The 20,751-nt window shown below is 69.0% G+C and overlaps 2 protein-coding genes across 2 annotated transcripts; one reads left to right on the top strand and one right to left on the bottom strand.

Moving 5' to 3' along the window:
• Nucleotides 1–4,869: 4,869 nt before the first annotated feature.
• LOC102444743 (gap junction delta-2 protein-like) lies at nucleotides 4,870–9,188 on the top strand. Its single transcript, XM_075917979.2, has 2 exons — nucleotides 4,870–5,007; nucleotides 7,816–9,188. The coding sequence occupies exons 1-2, from the start codon at nucleotides 4,937–4,939 to the stop codon at nucleotides 8,633–8,635; spliced, it is 891 nt and encodes a 296-aa protein (XP_075774094.2). The 5' UTR covers nucleotides 4,870–4,936; the 3' UTR covers nucleotides 8,636–9,188.
• A 2,954-nt stretch (nucleotides 9,189–12,142) lies between these two features.
• On the bottom strand, nucleotides 12,143–20,338 carry NOP53 (NOP53 ribosome biogenesis factor). The gene is made up of 13 exons (XM_075917987.2): nucleotides 20,043–20,338; nucleotides 19,000–19,064; nucleotides 18,244–18,328; nucleotides 17,517–17,728; nucleotides 16,960–17,030; nucleotides 16,780–16,875; nucleotides 14,938–15,033; nucleotides 14,159–14,326; nucleotides 13,530–13,705; nucleotides 13,362–13,428; nucleotides 12,790–12,866; nucleotides 12,498–12,554; nucleotides 12,143–12,211 (listed from the first exon to the last, which is right to left on the bottom strand). The coding sequence occupies exons 1-13, from the start codon at nucleotides 20,321–20,323 to the stop codon at nucleotides 12,205–12,207; spliced, it is 1,458 nt and encodes a 485-aa protein (XP_075774102.2). The 5' UTR covers nucleotides 20,324–20,338; the 3' UTR covers nucleotides 12,143–12,204.
• Between the last annotated feature and the right edge of the window lie 413 nt (nucleotides 20,339–20,751).

Raw genomic sequence — 20,751 nt, 5'->3', positions numbered from 1 at the left:
GCCCAGGCAGGTTTTGATGAAGCTGAGAAATGGTGATTTTTCCGCCCCCCCCCATCCCGTTGTTCAGGGGTGACTCACTGGAGTGGCGGGAGCCTGCCTGGCCTGAGATCACTGATCATTTACCCTGTCCCTGCCGCGCAGGGCAAAGGGCACCGCTCACCCTGTGGCCAAAGAACACCCGCCAAAGGGCAGCCAGCTGGCACAGCGACCCCGGCTCTCTTCAGGTGCTAGACACACGGCTGCGGTCTCGCTGGGCGCTGGGGACTGGCATTCCAGTAGCTTAAATCAACACCTTCCCCTGGAGAGCAAAGGCCGGGGCGGTTTCAAAGACGTTGCCGCGCCCTCCTCTTTGATCTGGCTTGTATTTTTTGGAGGGGTGTGTGGTGTGTGGCGGGGGGTGGGTCTCGGCATTGGAAAAGGTTCAGAAAAGGGCAACAAAAATGAGGAGCGGTTTGGAACAGCTGCCCCACGAGGAGCGATTAAGACGGGGACGTGTCAGCTTGGAGAAGAGGCGCAGAAGGGAGGCTAGGAGAGAGGTCTGTAACGTCATGACGGGCGTGGAGAAAGGGATTAAAGAAGAATTTCCTCCTTCCCTTAACACCAGGGTCACCCAAGGAAATGAAGAGGCAGCAGTTTTAAAGCAAACAGAGGGAAGTTTTACTTCATGCAGCGCTCAGTCAACCTGTGGAACTCCTCGCCGGAGGATGTTGTGAAGTCCAGGACTTGACCAGGGTTCAAACAAGAGCTAGATACGTTCATGGAGGTTGGGTCCATCAGTGGCTGTTAGCCAGGATGGGTAGGGAGGGTGTCCCTGGCCTCTGTGTGTCAGGGGCTGGGAATGGGCGACGGGTCACGGGATTCCCTGGTCTGTTTACTCCCTCTGGGGCACCTGCAGGCCTGCCAACAGGGGCCAAAGGGGGCAGTTGCCCCCAGCCTCCCAGCCCCTGCGATGGCTGGCCCCCTGCCACATACCGGAGCCCCTCAGCCTGGCGTCAGGCCCTGGGCGCCTCTACCAGGCAGGGGGAGGTAGGACAGGTGCACCCGGCTTTGGGCAGTCAGGGCTGGGGGACCCAGGTGGACTCGGGGCACTGCAGTCCCCCCTGGAGGGTCCGCCCTGCACTGGGCTTGCAATGGCTGGACCTAGGCACCCCGCTGCGCTGACACGGCCCTACGGCACCCCCCGCAGGGCCCGGGCGGGTCTCAGTGCGCCGCGGGATCGGACCCAGGCTGGCGCCGACGGGAGCCAGGCGGATTTGCGGGCGGGGCGCTGGGGACAGACCCCTCGGGCCCCTGGTAGCATAAAGGGATGGCGGTCGGGACCCCCGAGCCCGAGGTGCCAGCCCTGTCCAGGCCAGCGGGCGGCCGACAGCCCTGGCCAGCGGGACGCAAATCCCCCGAGCCCTCAGGTGCCTGAGGACGGAGCGAGGCCCCCACCCGCCCGCCACCTCGCATTGCCATGGCAACGTCTTCCTCGCACACCCCACCAGCCTCGTGCATGTGGGGGGGGCGCCGGGCCCCGTCCCGTCCCCGCTGCTGGCGCTGGGGCGAGGGGGGTCCAGCAGCGGCAGGAACGGCCCGCGCTGCATTGCTGGGCCACAGCCGGGTGACAGAGCCAGGCCCGAGGTTTGTTATTGTAGGGTCTGCTCAGGCAGGATTGTGACCATCAGTCACTCAGCCGAGTCGCCTCCAGCTGTGTCCTTGCGGCGCATGACAGGCCCGGATCTTGGCCGGGGTCTGGGGGCGCCCGGCCCGACGGGCCCTGATCTCGGGGGGGTCTGGGGGCGCCCGGCCCGACGGGCCCTGATCTCGGGGGGTCTGGGGGCGCCCGGCCCGACGGGCCCTGATCTCAGGGGGGTCTGGGGGTGCCCGGCCCGACGGGCCCTGATCTTGGGGGGGTCTGGGGGCGCCCGGCCCGACGGGCCCTGATCTCGGGGGGGTCTGGGGCGCCCGGCCCGACGGGCCCTGATCTCGGGGGGGTCTGGGGGCGCCTGGCCCGACGGGCCCTGATCTCGGGGGGGTCTGGGGGCGCCCGGCCTGACGGGCCCTGATCTCGGGGGGGTCTGGGGGCGCCTGGCCCGACGGGCCCTGATCTCGGGGGGGTCTGGGGGTGCCCGGCCCGACGGGCCCTGATCTCGGGGGGGTCTGGGGGTGCCCGGCCTGACGGGCCCTGATCTCGGGGGGGTCTGGGGGCGCCCGGCCCGATGGGGCCGGGTCTCAGTCATGTGTCACAGCAATAGAAATAGCTCTCTGGAGGTGGCTGTGCCCTCCCAGCCAGCCAACCGCTGTGGACCCGGGCACTGGGGTTGCCTTCATCGCCAGGATGGCAGCCGGGAGGTTCCCTGCCTGGCGACGGAGACACAGGCCCCTCCCTGGAGAGCAGCCGGCGGCGCAGCCTGGCAGAGTTCAAGGCCAGAGGGACCGGTTTCGATCAGCTGTCCTGCCCCCTGCCGCACACAGCACACCGGAGATCCTCCGCCCACCCTGGCACCTGAGGCTGAGTCCGATGGGCAGGGAGAATCCATCGCTCCCTAGTCTGTACAACGGCTGGTACCCAGGGCTTCCCCCAGGGGGTCAAAGCCTCCCATTGGGCCAGGCGCAATGTACGGGGCACTGCGCAGACACAGGGTGGGAGGGGAAACTGAGGCACAGAATGTCGTGAGTTCCTGTCATGGCAGGTGCCACGTTGTGTGTTGCTGTCATGGTGTGTGCGATGTTGCATGTTGCTGCAAAGCATGCGGTGTTGTGTGCTGCAGCGTGTGCAGTTGTGTATTGCAGCTGCAGTGTGTGCGGTGTTGTGTTGCTGCAGTGTGTGTGCAGTTGTGTGTCGCTGCTGCAGTATGTGTGGTGTTGTGTGCTGTGGCGTGTGCGGTGTTGTGTGTTGCAGCTGCAGTGTGTGCGGTGTTGTGTTGCTGCAGTGTGTGTGCAGTGTTGTGTTGCTGCAGTGTGTGTGCAGTTGTGTATGCGGTGCTGCGGCGCGTGTGGTGTTGTGTGCTGTAACGTGTGCGGTTGTGTGTGCGGTGCTGCGGCGCGTGTGGTGTTGTGTGCTGCAGCGTGTGCGGTTGTGTGTGCAGGTGTGTGTCGCTGCTGTAGCGCGTGCGGTGTTGTGTTGCTGCAGTGTGTGCGGTGTTGTGTTGCTGCAGCGTGTGCGGTGCTGCAGCGTGTGCGGTTGTGTGTGCGGTGCTGCAGCGTGTGCGGTTGTGTGTGCTGCAGCGTGTGCGGTGCTGCAGCGTGTGCGGTGCTGCAGCGTGTGCGGTGTTGTGTTGCTGCAGCGTGTGCGGTTGTGTGTGCGGTGCTGCGGCACGTGCGGTGTTGTGTGCTGCAGCGTGTGCGGTGCTGTGTTGCTGCAGCGTGTGCGGTGTTGTGTGCTGCAGCGTGTGCGGTTGTGTGTGCGGTGCTGCGGCACGTGCGGTGTTGTGTGCTGCAGCGTGTGCGGTTGTGTGTGCGGTGCTGCAGCGTGTGCGGTGTTGTGTGCTGCAGCGTGTGCGGTTGTGTGTTGCTGCAGCGTGTGCGGTTGTGTGTGGTTCTGCAGCGCGTGCGGTGTTGTGTTGCTGCAGCGTGTGCGGTGTTGTGTGCTGCAGCGTGTGCGGTTGTGTGTGCGGTGTTGTGTGCTGCGGCGCGTGCGGTTGTGTGTGCGGTGCTGCAGCGTGTGCGGTGTTGTGTGCTGCAGCGTGTGCGGTTGTGTGTGCGGTGTTGTGTGCTGCAGCGTGTGCGGTTGTGTGTGCGGTGCTGCAGCGTGTGCGGTGTTGTGTGCTGCAGCGTGTGCGGTTGTGTGTTGCTGCAGCGTGTGCGGTTGTGTGTGGTTCTGCAGCGCGTGCGGTGTTGTGTTGCTGCAGCGTGTGCGGTGTTGTGTGCTGCAGCGTGTGCGGTTGTGTGTGTGGTGCTGCAGCGTGTGCGGTGTTGTGTTGCTGCAGCACGTGCGGTGTTGTGTGCTGCAGCGTGTGCAGTTGTGTGTGCGGTGCTGCAGCGTGTGCGGTGTTGTGTGCTGCAGCGTGTGCGGTTGTGTGTTGCTGCAGCGTGTGCGGTTGTGTGTGGTTCTGCAGCGCGTGCGGTGTTGTGTTGCTGCAGCGTGTGCGGTGTTGTGTGCTGCAGCGTGTGCGGTTGTGTGTGCGGTGTTGTGTGCTGCGGCGCGTGCGGTTGTGTGTGCGGTGCTGCAGCGTGTGCGGTGTTGTGTGCTGCAGCGTGTGCGGTTGTGTGTGCGGTGCTGCAGCGTGTGCGGTGTTGTGTGCTGCAGCGTGTGCGGTTGTGTGTGGTTCTGCAGCGCGTGCGGTGTTGTGTTGCTGCAGCGTGTGCGGTGTTGTGTGCTGCAGCGTGTGCGGTTGTGTGTGCGGTGTTGTGTTGCTGCGGCGCGTGCGGTTGTGTGTGGTTCTGCAGCGCGTGCGGTGTTGTGTTGCTGCAGCATGTGCGGTGTTGTGTGCTGCAGCGTGTGCGGTTGTGTGTGCGGTGTTGTGTTGCTGCAGCGTGTGCGGTGTTGTGTTGCTGCAGCGTGTGCGGTTGTGCGGTGCTGCGGCGCGTGCGGTGTTGTGTTGCTGCGGCGCGTGCGGTGTTGTGTTGCTGCAGCGTGTGCGGTTGTGTGTGCGGTTGTGTGTGCGGTGCTGCGGCGCGTGCGGTTGTGTGTGCGGTTGTGTGTGCGGTGCTGCGGCGCGTGCGGTGTTGTGTTGCGGCCGCTGTCCCGGCGCCCCCCGCTCGCTCCCGCCCCGCGCGCAGGGAAACCCGCAAACTTTCCGGCGCGCCCGCCCCCCCGCGCGGGGTCCCCGCTCGTCCCGCCGCGGCGGGGGGGGGGCGCTAATCCCGCGCGCCCGGCGTCCTTGGAGCGCGCAGGTGGCGGCGCAGCGCGGCGCGGGGGCGGCCCCGCTCCCCGGCCATGGCCCGGGCTGCCCGGCGGGGACCCGCCCGCTGACGGGCCGCGGCTCCCGCTGCAGGCGCCCGGCCCGGCGCGATGGGCGAGTGGACGATCCTGGAGCGGCTGCTGGAGGCCGCGGTGCAGCAGCACTCGACTATGATCGGCAGGTGCGGGGCGGGCGGGGCGCCCTGCGGGGGGGCTGCACCGGGGGGGCTGAGCGGATGGCCCGGGAGGGGGGCAGGAGCAGAGCAGGGTGAGCGGACAGAAGGACCCTGGATGGGCAGAGGAACGCCGGGGGGGAACACAGGGACCTGGATGGACAGAGGGACGCGGGGAGGGGGGGAACAGAGGGACGCGGGGGGGGGGCAAACAGAGGGACGCGGGGGGGGGCAAACAGAGGGACGCCGGGGGGACAGAGGGACCCTGGATGGACAGAGGGACACAGGAGGACAGAGGGATGCTGGAGTGGGGGACAGAGGGACGCGGGGGGGACAGAGGGACGCTGGGGGGGGGAACAGAGGGACGCGGGGGGAACAGAGGAACGCCGGGGGGGAAACAGAGGGACGCGGGGGGGAACAGAGGGACGCCGGGGGGACAGAGGGATGCTGGAGTGGGGGACAGAGGGACGCGGGGGGAGGACAGAGGAACGCCGGGGGGGGGTGAACAGAGGGACGCGGGGGGTGAACAGAGGGACGCCGGGGGGACAGAGGGACGCCGGGGGGACAGAGGGACGCGGGGGGGGGAACAGAGGGACGCCGGGGGGACAGAGGGACACAGGAGGACAGAGGGATGCTGGAGTGGGGGACAGAGGGACGCGGGGGGGGACAGAGGGACGCGGGGGGGATAGAGGGACACGGGGGGGAACAGAGGGACGCCGGGGGGAAACAGAGGGACGCGGGGAGGGACAGAGGGACGCGGGGGGGATAGAGGGACACGGGGGGGAACAGAGGGACGCCGGGGGGAAACAGAGGGACGCGGGGAGGGACAGAGGGACGCGGGGGGGGATAGAGGGACGCTGGGACTCCAGGGGGTGAGTTTCCCAGGGGCTCCTGTCTCCCGCCCTCAGTTCTGGCTCACGTTCCGGTTGCCCGGGCGGTGCCTGGCGTGGACCAGGGTCCGGGTGGAATCCCAGGGCGGTGGCGGCAGGGTGGGGAGATCAAACAGCAGGGCTGGGCCCATGGGCTGTTGTAGGGCGGGAGGGTTGGGATCCACGGGCCTTCCCGAGCGGGACTCAGCTGGCACCCGATGGGTTCGCCTGCTCCCGGCCAGCAGCTGCAGGCCTGGCTGGGACAGGGGGCCTTCCCCTGTCAGGCTGGACACGGCCCAGGCCCCCTGTCCCATCGTGCTTCCAGGCCTGCTAGATCGAGGGGTCATTCTGTCCATTTTACAGCTGGGGAAACTGAGGCACAAAGTAGCTGGGGAAACCAAAGCACGGAGCCAGCACAAGGGGAGGAGGGTCTGTTGCAGGGATGGGCATGGAAGCCAGGCATCCCATGCACCACCCCACGGCCATGCCCAGCCCTGAGGCCCAGCAGAGCTCAGTCCCCTCCGATGGGCCCGAGGGGCAGGCGCGGAGCCGGCTGGAGCAGGGAGCTGCCTGAGACCCCCCCGAGCTGGTGTCAAGGCTCAGTCCGGCACATGGCATCCTGCAGGGCCTGGGGGGACCCCGTCTCCTGGAGCTGCTGGAGGCAGAGATGGGGCTGGGCTGGTGTGGGGCCCGGGGGCTCTGCTCCGGGGAGGGACCTGCCCAGAGGGCGGTGTCTGGTGTCCTGGCCCGGGCCTGTGCCTGCCACCTTCCTGACCAGCTTCCATGAAAGAGCCCCTTGGTGTGATGGGTTGTGGGGTTCTGGAGCCTAGTGGTTGGAGCAGGGGGCTGGGAGCCAGGACTCCTGGGTTCTCCCCCGGCTCTGATTGCACTCCTGGGAGGCCTTGTGCCAGTCGCTCGGTCCCTGACTCAGTTTCCCTGTCTGTACAATGGGCTGAGCGGGTTCAAGGACGAGCCGTGTCCCTGGTGCAGAGGGGCCCCGCGGGCTGGGTAATGTCCTGGGACTTTGGGGGGGAGGGGCCCCAGCTCTGGCCTGATTCCCTGCTGCTCCCAGGGCCTGGTCCCCCCACTGGAAGGGGCAGAAGGACCCACCCTTGGAGGGGGAGCTCTGGGGGGCCCGGCCCACGGCAGGCGCCAGGTGGTGCGTTGTCAGCTCCCCGGCTGGGCAATCCCATCCAGGTCAGGAGATGCCCCCCCCCCGCAAGGTCGCTGCATTTTGGGGGCGCAGGGGCGGGCGTGGAAGGGCCCCGGGAAAGGGGCAGCAGACGCGGGGACGGAGACATGGCCCTGCTCCGGCATCAGCCCCCGGAGCTGCCTGTGCAAAGTCCTGGCTCCCCCCCCCCCCCCCCGACAGGCTTTGTAAACCCAGCGTGTGCTGAGGGGCAGATGGGTAATGGCAGGACCCCCCCACCCCCGGAGTTGTCACCCCCCAGCCCTTGACCCCCCAATGAGCCCCACTTCAGCCCTCCCCCCCAGAGTTCTGCCCAGTGCTGGCTCCATCTTTCCTGCCTCTGACATTCGTCACCCCCACCCCGGCCGGGGCCTGCTGCTGGGGGGGACAGCTCTGTATTGGGGGGCGTTAGCTGTAGATGGGCCCCCCATTAGCACCAGCTGGGCTGCTGCCTCTGGTTGCCCAATGCTGCTAAACTCCCTGGTGACCCGGGGCAGGACCCGGCTGGATCTCCCTAGGCAGCTCCCCCATGCAGGGCATCGCACCCCGGGGACAGCGGGCAAGTATCAAACAGGCATTGTATTTGGGGGAAACTGAGGCATGAAAGTGGGGAAGAGAATGACAGAGCTAGGGATTGGACCCAGGAGTCCTGGCTTCCAGCCCCCCCAGCTCTAACCACTAGTCCCCACTCCGCTCCCAGAGCCCAGCCCCAAGCGCCCGGTGCCGCAGGCCCTGCCCAGCTGCCCCCCTCCCCCGCAGGATCCTGCTGACGGTGGTGGTGATCTTCCGGATCCTGATCGTGGCCATCGTGGGCGAGACGGTGTACGAGGACGAGCAGACCATGTTCATGTGCAACACCCTGCAGCCGGGCTGCAACCAGGCCTGCTACGACCAGGCCTTCCCCATCTCCCACATCCGCTACTGGGTCTTCCAGATCATCCTGGTGTGCACGCCCAGCCTGTGCTTCATCACCTACTCCGTGCACCAGGCGGCCAAGCAGCGGGACCGGCGCTGCTCCTTCCTCTACCCGCTGCTGGAGAAGGACGCCCGCAAGGGCCAGGCGGCCAACGGCATCCTGGTGCACCACCCCGGGGCCTCGGCCAAGGAGGAGCCCGACTGCCTGGAGGTGAAGGAGCTGCCCAGCACGCCCCTGCGCCCGCCCAAGAGCGCCAAGGCCAAGCGGCAGGAGGGCATCTCCCGCTTCTACATCATCCAGGTGGTGTTCCGCAACGCGCTGGAGATCGGCTTCCTGGCGGGCCAGTACTTCCTGTACGGCTTCCACGTGCCGGCCCTCTTCGAGTGCGGGCGCTACCCCTGCGTCAAGGAGGTGGAGTGCTACGTCTCCCGGCCCACCGAGAAAACCGTCTTCCTGGTCTTCATGTTCGCCGTCAGCGGGATCTGCGTGCTGCTCAACCTGGCCGAGCTCAACCACCTGGGCTGGCGCAAGATCCGGGCGGCCATGCGGGGGGTGCAGGCTCGCCGCAAGTCCGTGTGCGAGGTGCGCAAGAAGGACCTGTCCGCCCTGGCCCAGGCGCCGCCCCTGGGGCGCACCCAGTCCAGCGAGTCGGCCTACGTCTGAGCCCGCCCCCCGGGCACGGCCGGGTCCTCCAAGGGCTGAGCGGGGACACGGCCCCCCGGGCACGGCCGGGTCCTCCAAGGGCTGAGCGGGGACACGGCCCCCCGGGCACGGCCGGGTCCTCCAAGGGCTGAGCGGGGACACAACCCCCCGGGCACGGCCGGGTCCTCCAAGGGCTGAGCGGGGACACGACCCCCCGGGCACGGCCGGGTCCTCCAAGGGCTGAGCGGGGACACGACCCCCCGGGCACGGCCGGGTTCTCCAAGGGCTGAGCGGGGACACGACCCCCCGGGCACGGCCGGGTCCTCCAAGGGCTGAGCGGGGACACGACCCCCCGGGCACGGCCGGGTTCTCCAAGGGCTGAGCGGGGACACGACCCCCCGATCGGGCGGGGGCAGCTCCCGGCTCCACCTCACTTTTTATAAATATTTATTGTTTCTCGGGGTCTCTCAACATGGTGCAAGCAGGGGGGGGTTCCAGGAACCCCCCCCACCAGCCTTTCCCGGCGGGGGCAGGGTGCAGCCGGGGAGGGGCGGTTCTGTCTCTGCGGGGAGAAGGGAGGGGGCAGATCTGGGCTCCCGGCTTTTGCTCCGCCCGGGCGCAGTAAATAAAATATCGACGCCGGCAGCCGTTACTAATTAACACTGGGCGCGGGGGGCAGATGGTGCCGGGCCAGGCAGGGCGGCCGGGGGGGGTGACCGGGGGCGCGGGGGCCAGCAGACCAGGCAGGGCGGCCGGGGGGGGCGGCCGGGGGCGCGGGGGCCAGCAGACCAGGCAGGGCGGCCGGGGGGGTGACCGGGGGCGCTGGGCAGGGCGCAGCAGAGAAGCGGCCATGCGCTGGCACCTGCACCCCCTGACCGAGCTGGGGCTGCGAAGGGGGGAACCCCCCCCCCAACTGTCGGCCCAGCCTGGCTCAGCACCCGCTGCCCGTCCCAGGAGCCTGCCCGCGGGGCATCACCCCCCCGGGGATTTACCGTCCTTAAGCTGCTGGCGCTAAGGCAGGGAAGGGGGCTGAGCTGGGCACCATCTGGTCACCCCCCCAGTCATGGGGGAAGGGAACCAGCCCCTGTAGGCGCTGAGCCTGCCCTTCCCGGTCTTAGCCCTCCCCCCTCCCGAGTTAATACCCCCAGCCCCATGCAGAGCAGGAAACTGAGTCGCGGGGGAGGGGGAGGGTCATGGCTAAGGTCACCAGTCTGGCTCCGAGCCCCCTCACTGCACTCTATACCCCCCCCAATAATTCCTTCCAGCGCCTCCCCCGAAGCCCCCCCACGGCTCTGCCGCTCCTGAGGGCAGGACCAGGCGGGAGGTGCCAGATGCCAGCGCAGGGATGGCGAAGGGAAAATATTCCCAGCGGGTCGGCTGCGCGGGTGTGGCCAGTGAGGCGGTTGCAGGGTTGTGTGACCTGGTGTGAGCACAAGTGTGCGCACCGGAGTGTTGTCATGGCGGTTGTGTGCGCGCGTGCTGTGGTTGTGTGTGTCACCGGAGTGTTGTCATGGCGGTTGTGTGCGCGTGCTGTGGTGCAGTTGTGGGCGTGTCACCGGGGTGTTGCCATGGCGGTTGTGTGTGCGCGTGCTGTGGTGCGGTTGTGGGCGTGTCACCGGGGTGTTGCCATGGCGGTTGTGTGCGCACGTGCTGTGGTTGTGCGTGTCACCAGGGTGTTGCCATGGCGGTTGTGTGCGCGCGTGCTGTGGTGCGGTTGTGGGCGTGTCACCGGGGTGTTGCCATGGCGGTTGTGTGCGCGCGTGCTGTGGTTGTGCGTGTCACCGGGGTGTTGCCATGGCGGTTGTGTGCGTGCATGCTGTGGTGCGGTTGTGGGCGTGTCACCGGGGTGTTGCCATGGCGGTTGTGCGCGCGCGTGCTGTGGTGCGGTTGTGGGCGTGTCACCGGGGTGTTGCCATGGCGGTTGTGCGCGCGCGTGCTGTGGTTGTGCGTGTCACCGGGGTGTTGCCATGGTGGTTGTGTGTGCGCATGCTGTGGTTGTGCGTGTCACTGGGGTGTTGCCGCGGCGGTTGTGTGCGCGCGTGCTGTGGGCGTGTCACCGGGGTGTTGCCGCGGCGGTTGTGCGTGTGCCACAGGGGCGCTGGGCTATGTGGACGGGCGGCAGCCCTGCTGTTATTGTAGGGTCTCTAGCCCGGCCCTGCAGCTCTATAGAGGCGGAAGGAGCCAGGGCTCGGCCTCACTGAGTAAGGGGTGGGGACAAGGGGCCATTAACACCAGCGCCCCCTGGCTCCTGCCCCTCCCTGGGGGGCTGGCTGGAGGGCAGGCAGGTATCTGCCATTGGGGGAGAGGAGGCAGGAGGTGACCAGGCCAGACCCCCCCCCTCAGAGCCCCGCTGTGGGGGGCAGACCCCCCCATTGCTCCTTGTGTTGAGGGGGGCAGCACCAGCTGAGCAGGGACCTGGCACCCTGGCAACAAGCCCCCCTCCTCCCCCCCGCTTAGTCATTAGCGCCAAGGAGCCAACACCTCGTTCAGCCGCACCTCTATTAATAGGCACCCTGCAGCCCAGCCTCCACCCCGGGGGGGTAGAGCAGGGGCTGGGAGCCAGGGCTCCTGGGTTCCATTCCCATCACTCCTGATCCCTGCACGTGGTCAGGCCCCATGTGCCCCATGTGCCCCCTGCCTGCAGGAGCAAGGGGCCCCCAGACGCGGCCTAGCACCATGCGATTGGCTCAGCGCTGGCCTGTAGGGCCGCCAGGGGAGGGGGGGTGCCAGAGCGGGGCAGCACCGGTGGCTGGGGATGAGTCCGTCCCGTGCCACAGGCTGAGCCGCAGGGCCCTGCGCAGCCCCTCCCCAGAGCCAGCCGCTGCAGCAGCCCCCCCATGGCAATCACCAGCTGCAGCCAGAGGGGGGCCCAGCTCCACTCCACCTGCAGGACGCAGGGCCACAAAGGGGAAGAGGGACAGATCCCAGGAGTCCTGGGTCCCCTACCACCCGCGCTCTAACCACTAGCCCCTACTGCCCTCCTAGAGCCCAGGAGTCCGCCCCTTCCCCCCATGCTCTAACCCCTAGGCCCCACTGCCCTCCAGAGCCAGCCAGCAGCCCCTTGGCATTGGAGGCTCACAAGAGGCTCCCAGCAGTTGAGTGTCGGCAGCCCCACGAACCTGCCCCCGGCGGGAAAGCAGGGCCCACGGGAGGGCGCAAAGGGAGCCGGGGCAGCGGCGGAAGCTCCGGATCTGCCCCCCCCAGCAGGGAGGGCTAAAAATAACCGAGGCCCCCGGGGCCAAGATGCTACGGCAGGAGGGGGCTCGTGGAGCCAGGACTCCCCAAGGGCCTGGGGGCCGGGCCAGGAGTCCTGGCTGCCGGCCCCGGGAAGGGGGAGGGCAGAGCTGACGGCGGGTGGGGACACTACCCCGAGAGCCAGCCTGGGCAGCCTGCCCCACGGTCCCCGAGCCGGGCGCAGGGCCGGGGCAGCCCCCTGCCTCTCAACGCCAAGGGGAGACGCTGCAGCCCCGGGCCCGAGGGGGAAGGGGAGGCTCGGGGCCAGGCCCACACAAGAACGGAGGCACCGGAGCGAGAGGAGATGCCCAGGGCTTTAATGAGGCAGCCGGGCCCGGGCGCCGTCAGGAGCAGCCCTACAACCTGCAAGGCAAAGAGAGGGGGGTCGGGGCGCGGCCGGGGCACGAGTGGGGCCCTGGGGGACTGAACCCCTTTATCCCTGCGGGGAACCCCCTGCGGGATGTGCCAGGACTGGCAGCCAGGCACCCTGCTAGCCCCGCCCCATCCCCACTGCGCCACTGCTAGCCCCGCCCCACACGCCCCCTTCCCTCACTGCCCCATCCCGCACTGCACCACCAGTAGCCCCGCCCCATCCCGCCCCGCACCACCACTAGCCCCGCCCACACGTCTGCGTTCCCCTCCCACTCACGTGACTTCGCGGAAGGCTCTCTTCTCCACGTACTTCAGCCGGTATTTCCTCTTGAACCTGGGGGCAATGGGGGGGGGGCTGAGATCCCAGGCAGACCCCCATAACTCCACCAAGGGGGAGCCCCCGGGAGTAGCCTCCCCAGAAACCCCTCCGTTCCCTAGAACCCGAGCCTGGATTGGGACGGGGGGGATGAGTCCAGGCAGCCTGCGCCCCCCCCCCCCCGTGGCAGACACCCCCAGCCCCACCCCACGGGCCCCCCACCCTGCCCCACCGGCCCCCAGCCTCTGCTCACTTGGCTCGCTCCCTGGGCTCAATCAGGTTCCTCTTCTGCAGGCTCTTGAAGCAGTCGCGCAGGACGCTGCCCTCGGGCTGAGGGAGAGACGGGGGTCAGGGGGGCCCACACGGGCACCAGCAGAAGGGGCTGGACTGAGTCCGAGGGGAGGAGACTCTAGGTGCCACCCTGCACCAGCTGCCCCTCCCCCTGGCCTCGGGCGCTCCGCCCTGGTGGCAGCGCCGGGCCGGGATGCTCCTGCCCCCAGAGCAGCTGGCTAGAGGCCGCGGAGCCGCCCAGGACCCCACACTCCGGCAGCGCCAAGCCAGGGGGCGGCCAGGCACTGCCATGCTCCAGGGGCCACCAGCTGCAAGGGTCGGGCAGCGCACCCCAAGGCACTGCTCCGGGGGGTGAAGGGGGAGACTGGTGCCCTCAGTCCCCGGGCCCTTTCCCACTGGGCAGGGCCCAGGGAACCCCAGGAGGCCTTCACATTCCCAGCATGCACTGCTGCGAATCCTCATAGCGCAAGGATGGGTCTCATCATCGGGCACCAGTGAAATCCGGGGGAGGGCGGGGCTGGCGCAGGAACCCACCTTCAGCGTCCGCAGGGACTCGGCCAGCTCCGTGCTCAGCTGCACCTCCAGGTCCGGCTCCTCGTACCTGCCGGGACAGGTGGGGGAGGGTGTTAGAGGGACAGACCCCCCCCGAGCCCCTTCGCCTCATGCCCCTCCCTGCGCCCCCTCCCCGTCCCCCCCGCTCACCGGAGCCGGCCCAGCCGCCGGGGCTTGGTGGCCTCAGCCCGTCTCTTCGCCAGCCGCGCCCGGCACCTGCGCAGCAGCTCGGCCTCCCGCCGCTTCACTTGCCGCCGGATGGTGCGGAGCTGGAAGAGCTCCTGGCGCCGGCACCGCGCCGCCTTCTCGCCCAGCCGCCGGGCCTCCTGCGGGCGCCACACCAGGTCAGAGCCGCCAGCCGCCCCAAGGCGCTGGCCTCTAACCACTGCGCCACGCTCTCCTCCCGGGCCAGGAGTCCTGGCTGCCAGCCCCCCCCCATGGATCTGCCCTGCCCCGGGCGGGGGGCTGGCGAGCAGATGGCAGCGGCCGGGCGCAGCAGATGGCTCCGCGCCGCGGCACTGAGGACAAAGCTGGCCCCGGGCCCGGGAGGCTGCCGCTCGCTCCCCCGCCCGTCCAAAGGTTGTCTGCAGCCGGGGGGGGATCAGGCACCTGCCCCCAGTGACTCGCCCAGCGAGGGGGGGCCAGAGCCCCACTGGCCTTGCTCCGGACACTCCCCCACCCCCGGATCACGGCCTGCAGCTGCCAGCCAGTCACTACCCACCAGGCCTGGGCTCCACCTCCCAGCCCCACCCAAGTAGAAACCCAGGGGAATTAGGCACCAGGGCTTTGGCTTCCTTCTCCCTCCGGCGCTGCTGCTCCGTTTTCTTCTCCCGCAGGCGGGTCGGATTGGGGGGGGCCCCGGGCTCCTCTGGCCCGTCCTCAGCGTCGCTCCCCTCGTCCGCAGACTCCTCCAGCAGCCCCTCGCACTGCTCCCGGAAAACCGCCTCCTGCAGGCACAGCGGGAAACCCTCGGTCGGCCCAGCCCCACTGCCGGGAGGGGGGCAGGGCTCCTGGGCTCCCCCCAGCTCCGGGCGGGGAGTGGGGGCTGGTGGGGAGAATGAGGCGGGGCCAGGAGCCCTGAGTTGCTAAACCCAGCTCTGGGGAAGTGACAAGCACAAAACCGTAGTCGATTTTCACCCCTCCCCGGGGAGCTGGCCCGCCCTGAAGGCTTGGCGGGGGGGAGGGGGAGAGGAAGGGCCCCGCCCCCCCCCACTGCAAGTGGCAGCGCCAGCCCTGGGGCACGTGGGCTCAGCACCCCAGATCTGTAGGGAGCTTTGCAGAGGTGGGCGGCCGGCTGGGAATCTGCGGTTTTCCCCGGAGCCCCAGAGCCAGCCAGGCGGGGGGGGGGGGGGGGGGCTGCGGGGCCGTCGGGGCCACCTGCAGTTCCCGAGGACGGGATGACTGGCAGCGCCCGGCCCACCCCCGAGAGCTGACCACGCCGGGCTCAGGGGGTGGCAGGCAGCGTGGGGGGGAGGGCTGGGCGTGTGCCCTGCACTGGGGCCCCTGAGCCGGCCCAGCCCTGCCCAGGACGCTGCCCCCAAGGGCACCCGGCTCTCACCTGCGTAGGGGCCTCCGGGAAACGCAGCTGCCTCTCCAGCTTCTCCTCGGCCTTCTGCCGCCTCAGCTCCACCTCGTGGGCCTGGAGCAGCAGCGCCTGGGGGAGAGGTGGGGTGAGCGGGAACAGCCCCCCCCAGCTCCCCTTGCACCCCCGCCGGGCCCTGGTACACCCTTTGCCAGGCACCCACACCCCCGCCACACACGCCCACCCCCGCCGGGCCCTGGTACACCCTTTGCCAGGCACCCACACCCCCACCACGCACCCCCACCCCCGCCGGGCCCTGGTACACCCTTTGCCAGGCACCCACACCCCCACCACGCACCCCCACCCCCGCCGGGCCCTGGTACACCCTTTGCCAGGCACCCACACCCCCGCCACGCACCCCCACCCACGCCGGGCCCTGGTACACCCTTTGGCAGGCACCCACACCCCTGCCACGCACCCCCACCCCCGCCGGGCCCTGGTTCACCCTTTGCCAGGCACCCACACCCCCGCCACGCACCCCCACCCCCGCCGGGCCCTGGTACACCCTTTGCCAGGCACCCACACCCCCGCCATGCACCCCCATCCCCGCCGGGCCGTGGTACCACCCCGCCACGCACGCCCACCCCCGCCGGGCCGTGGTACCACCCCCGCCACCCCCGCCAGGCCGTGGTACCACCCCCACCACGCACCCCCACCCCCGCCGGGCCGTGGTACCACCCCCACCACGCACCCCCATCCCCACCGGGCCGTGGTACCACCCCGCCACGCACGCCCACCCCCGCCGGGCCGTGGTACCACCCCCGCCACGCACCCCCATTCCCGTCGGGCCGTGGCACCACCCCCGCTACGCACGCCCACCCCCGCCGGGCCGTGGTACCACCCCCGCCACGCACCCCCATTCCCGCCGGGCCGTGGTACCACCCCCGCCACGCACCCCCACCACCGCCACGCACCCCCATCCCCACCAGGCCATGATACCACCCCCGCCACGCTCCCCCATCCCCACCGGGCCGTGGTACCACCCCCGCCAGGCCATGGTACACCCTTTGCCAGACACCCCCACTCCCGTCGGGCCGTGGTACACCCCCGCTACGCACCCCCATCCCCACCGGGCCATGGTACCACCCCCGCCACGCACCCCCTTCCCCACCAGGCTGTGGTACCACCACCGCCACGCACCCCCATCCCCACTGGGCCGTGGTACCACCCCCGCCATGCACCCCCACCACCGCCGGGCCGTGGTACCACCCCCGCCAGGCACCCCCATTCCTGCCAGGCCGTGGTACCACCCCCGCCAGGCACCCCCATTCCTGCCAGGCCGTGGTACCACCCCCGCCAGGCACCCCCATTCCTGCCAGGCCGTGGTACCACCCCCGCCACGCACCCCCGCCACCGCCAGGCCGTGGTACCACCCCCACCACGCACCCCCGCCACCGCCAGGCCGTGGTACCACCCCCACCACGCACCCCCGCCACCGCCAGGCCGTGGTACCACCCCCACCACGCACCCCCGCCACCGCCAGGCCGTGGTACCACCCCCACCACGCACCCCCGCCACCGCCAGGCCGTGGTACCACCCCCACCACGCACCCCCGCCACCGCCAGGCCGTGGTACCACCCCCACCACGCACCCCCGCCATGCACCCCCGCCACCGCCAGGCCATGGTACACCCCTACCATGCACCCCCATCCCCAGCAGGCCATGGTACCACCCCCTGCCATGCACACCCACTTCAGTAGGGCCCACAGGCCTATTCACTGTGGGGGCTGCCCCCAGACTCCAGAGCAGAGACATGAACCCCCCATTCCCAGCATGCACTACTGGCAACACTCGGGGTGGGTGTCGGGCAGCCCCTACCTGGTGGGCCGGGAAGGTGGGGTTGTAGGACCCCCCCGCGGGGATGACTTCCACTGCTGGCAGCTCCGACGGCTTCGTGTCCAGCCTGGCCGGGCGCTGCGGAGAGGAGAGCGTGGGTGAGCCGGGAAGGAGGGGCCCAGCCGCCCGCACCTGCTACCAGGAGCCCACCCCCCCACTCACCCGGACTCTCTGCTTCTTGGTCTGCTCCAGGAACCAGGGGTCCTGCCCAGCCAGCGCCTGGTCCAGTGGGTCTGCAGGGAGAGGCAGTTACCAGCACGCCCCGAAGCAGGAGGGGAGCGGGGCCTAGCGGTTTGAGCCAGGGATGATGCTAGAACTCCCAGGCTCTGTTTCCAAGTCAGAAGGGAGCAATGCTTAGTGGTTAGAGCCGGGGGAGGGGGGGGATTCCTGAATCCTAATCAGGAAAGTGGGGTATGTTCCCAGGACTCCTGGGTTCTATCCCTAGCTCTGGGGGTGGCCTCTGGCAGAGCGTGGGGGAGAGCTGGGGTGACCTGCTCCTTATAGGGAGCAGAGTTTGCAGAGATCTCACGGCTCAGCAGCTGTGCTGAGCTTAAAGTCACCCCCCAAAATGGGAACCCCCAATCTGGGCTGGCTTCAGGCTAGAATCCAGGAGTCCTGCCCCCCACCCCTCCCCTCCTCTGATCCCCAGCCCCCACGCTGGAGAGAAACCAGGAGTCCTGGCACCCAGCCCCCCCAACACACACGGGCTCCCTACTTACTCCGGTCTGACCAGATGTCGTAGAAGCTCCCAGCAGGCTCGTCCGCCCCACTCTGGCCAGCTGAGGGCTCCGGGGTCGCTGGCCGCGCTCTCTGCAGTCGGGCCTGGAGGAGGCGCTGGGCTCGGGGCACCAGGCCCCGCTCCGCCAGCTTCTCCTGCAGCTGCTGCTTCCGCTTCAGCTTCCTCCCGTTGGGGACCTGGTGGGCCAGAATGCTGCCAAGGGGAAGAGGGCGGCTGAGGCCTCTGGGCCGGGGGGGGGGGAAGAGACCTGGCATCCGGCCGTGCGACAGACCTATCCCCACCCCCCGCCAGAGCTGGGCAAAGAACCCAGGCGTGCTGGCTCCCCGCCCCCTCGTCTAGCCAGCGTTCCCGCTAATCTCCTCTGTCCACGTGCGGAACAAACTGTTGCACGTTCACACTCGCCTGAGTGCACCACCACAGAACCTAGCAGTGGGCGCTCTGCTAATCAGCCGGGCGGCATTGGAACCTCTCCCGAGAGGCCACGCAAGAGCCAAGCCTACAGGGAACGCTGGTTCTAACCACTAGAGCCCGCTCCCCTGCCAAACCCAGGGCCCTCCATCCTGCCCTGCTATTAGCCCGGTTTTACTAGAGGGGAAACTGAGGCACGGCGCTGCGGCAGAGAACCATCCCCGATCCCTGCAGACAGCGTCCCAGCGCAGCACGCCCCAAGCTGTGGATCCTGTCCCACCCGCCCCCGGGACACTCACTCTTTGGGAGCAGGCACCTTGGAATCCGGCTGCAGGATGAGGTCTATGCGCAGGGGTTTCTCATGGCCTTGGTTCAGCGTCCGGTCTGAGGGGAGACACAGATGGGCGGGCAGCCAGGTGCTCGGCAGCACCCGACACACCAGCAGACCCAAAAGGCAGCAGCTTCCAGGCCAGCCCCACACAGAATGGGACGCACCAGCTGTGGGGATTTGCAGCCCGGCTCTGGCTTCTCCCGAGCAGCTGGCAGGCAGGACACGGCTCCCGACAGGCACGGGGCAGATTCCTGGCCCATGATCAAGGCAAGTCCCTGGTTGGCGGCGCATGATGAGCGGCCCAGGGCAGGGTGTCCCAAGTCCCGATGCCTTAGGGGGCTTGACATTCAGGCTGCGCTAAGCCCTTCCCTCACCCCCAGCTCTGCAACTCAGCCTGCCGCTAATGGCCTGTGAGGTCACGCCAGGCTCACAGGGCTAGGCAATGGCTTTCAAAGCCATGTAACCTCTGGGCTACGGTAGCACCTAGAGGTCTCAGCGAACCATTACAGGTGGGGAAACTGAGGCACGGGGCCCGTTGAGGGTCACCCCAGCAGGCCGTGGCCCAGCTGGGAGTCAGGAGTTCGGGGTTCAAGCCCCAAGCCAGTGGGGAAAGAGGACCAGGAAGCTACAGCGCTGTAAGTGGGTTCTCTGGGCCGAGGGACTCAGACAGGAGTCCAGCCTAGTTCTCTGACTTCCCTGCACCCCGCGCAGGCAGCGTCCCCACCTTTCTCCTCATTCCCCGTGTCCAGGAAGAAGAGGCTCTCGTCTGGCTTCTCGGCCACCAGCCCGCTGGAGGGGGGGAAGGAAGAGGAGCCCTGTTACTCCCAAGGGCTGGGGAGGGCCCCCCAGGCCAAGCGCTCACAGTGGGCCCAAAATGACCTCAGGCGAGACTGTAGGTTGCTCACCCACCACAAACTCCCCACTCCCTGCCCTCAGACCCACCTCGAAGGGTCCCCCATCAACTTTTCCCTCACCAGCCCCCAGCTTCCAATGTTCTCCTCCCCAAGCACCCCAAATTCTCCCACCACTCTCTGTAGTCTCACCCCAGTTCTATCCCCCCATTTCTGGGTCCCTCCCAACCCCCTACAGCCCCCTGGCCCCACTCCATGGGAGCCCCTCTGCCCACCTCAGCACCCGCATGAGGATCCTCCAGGTCTCCCCAGATTCTCCACTGCGCCAACCCCCAAAACCCATGAGATCTTCTCCAGGCCCCCCAGCTTCACTGGTTCACATAGGCCCCCTTCCGCCCCCTCAAGGCCCTGTCACATCCCCCTGTACAAGGACCCCCCCATCTACCTCACAAGCTTCCCCGCAACCCCAATGATAAGTTTTTTCCTGACTCCTCCAGCTTCCTCTACCCCACTTCTCCCAACTCTTCCTCCACCCCCAGCCTGCCCCCTTTCCAGCTCCACCTCCTCCTGCCCCTCTTCTTCCTCCCAGGACCCCCCCCAACTCCCACTCACAGCCCCCCACGGGCCTTCACTCCCACAGCCCCCAAACTCCCCGCTTCGTCCCAAGGCCCTTTGTTTCCCCACCTCCATCCTCCCGGGGCACCTCATGTCCCCCCCCCCCATGCTCCCATCCGCCTCGGGCACCCCATGGCCCCACACCCTGTGCTCCCCCGCCCAGCCAGGCCCCCCCCAGGGTCCCTCCCCCACCAGCCCTCGGCCGCCCCCACGACCCATGGCCCCTCCCACCTCCCTCAGGCCCCCTCCCCTCGGCCTCCCCACCTCCCTCAGCCCTCCCACAGGGCCCCTCCCCCCGCACCCGGCCGCGCGCTGCTGCAGGGCCACGTCCTCCAGGAAGGCGCCGAGCTCGCGGCCCAGCCGGGCCTCCGGCCCCGCCCATCGCTTCCAGCCCTTCTTCCGGTTCCGGCTGCCGCGGAGCCGCCGAGGGCCGCGCGCGCCGGGATCGCGGGAGCCCGCCCGGAGGCCCAGGAAGCCCGAGGGGGCCGCGCCGCCGCCTGCCTCGCCGGGCGCCGCCATCTTGGGAAAGGGAGGAAGCGCGGGACCGGAAGCTCCGGGCGAAGCACATCCGGCCGCCGCCATCTTGGGAAAGGGAGGAAGCGCGGGACCGGAAGCCCCGGGTAAAGGGCAGGCAGGGAGGGAGCTGGCGGAGGGTTCGTATCGGCAGATCCCAGACTCGCTCCGAAAATCACCCCCCCCCCCCCGCCCCGCCCCGCCCGGCGCCGCCGCCCCGCCTCCCGCGGGCCGGGGAAAGGCCGCACGACGGCGCGATTCATTTTGTGCTCGCTGGGTCGCTATTGGCATCCGCAGATTCGACACTCCCGCCCTCCCCACGGGCCCGGCTGCGCGGGGACAGCTGTGCAGCGCGGGGGGAGGGGGTAACAGCTGGAGCGGGGTGCAGAGCACCGGGGCCGCCCCCTCCCGCAGCCTGATCCCCTGGGCAGTGACGTGCACGTGACTCCTGCCCCGCCTCGTGCTCCCGCCGCCCACGCCGGAGATTTTCCACATCT

The sequence above is a fragment of the Pelodiscus sinensis genome, chromosome 18, assembly GCF_052426305.1.
Source record: "Pelodiscus sinensis isolate ZL-2025 chromosome 18, ASM5242630v1, whole genome shotgun sequence".
In the NCBI taxonomy this organism is placed as follows: Eukaryota; Metazoa; Chordata; order Testudines; family Trionychidae; genus Pelodiscus; species Pelodiscus sinensis.
The sequence above is the reverse complement of the archived record's forward strand: the minus strand, read 5'-3'. Positions and strand labels throughout refer to the sequence as shown.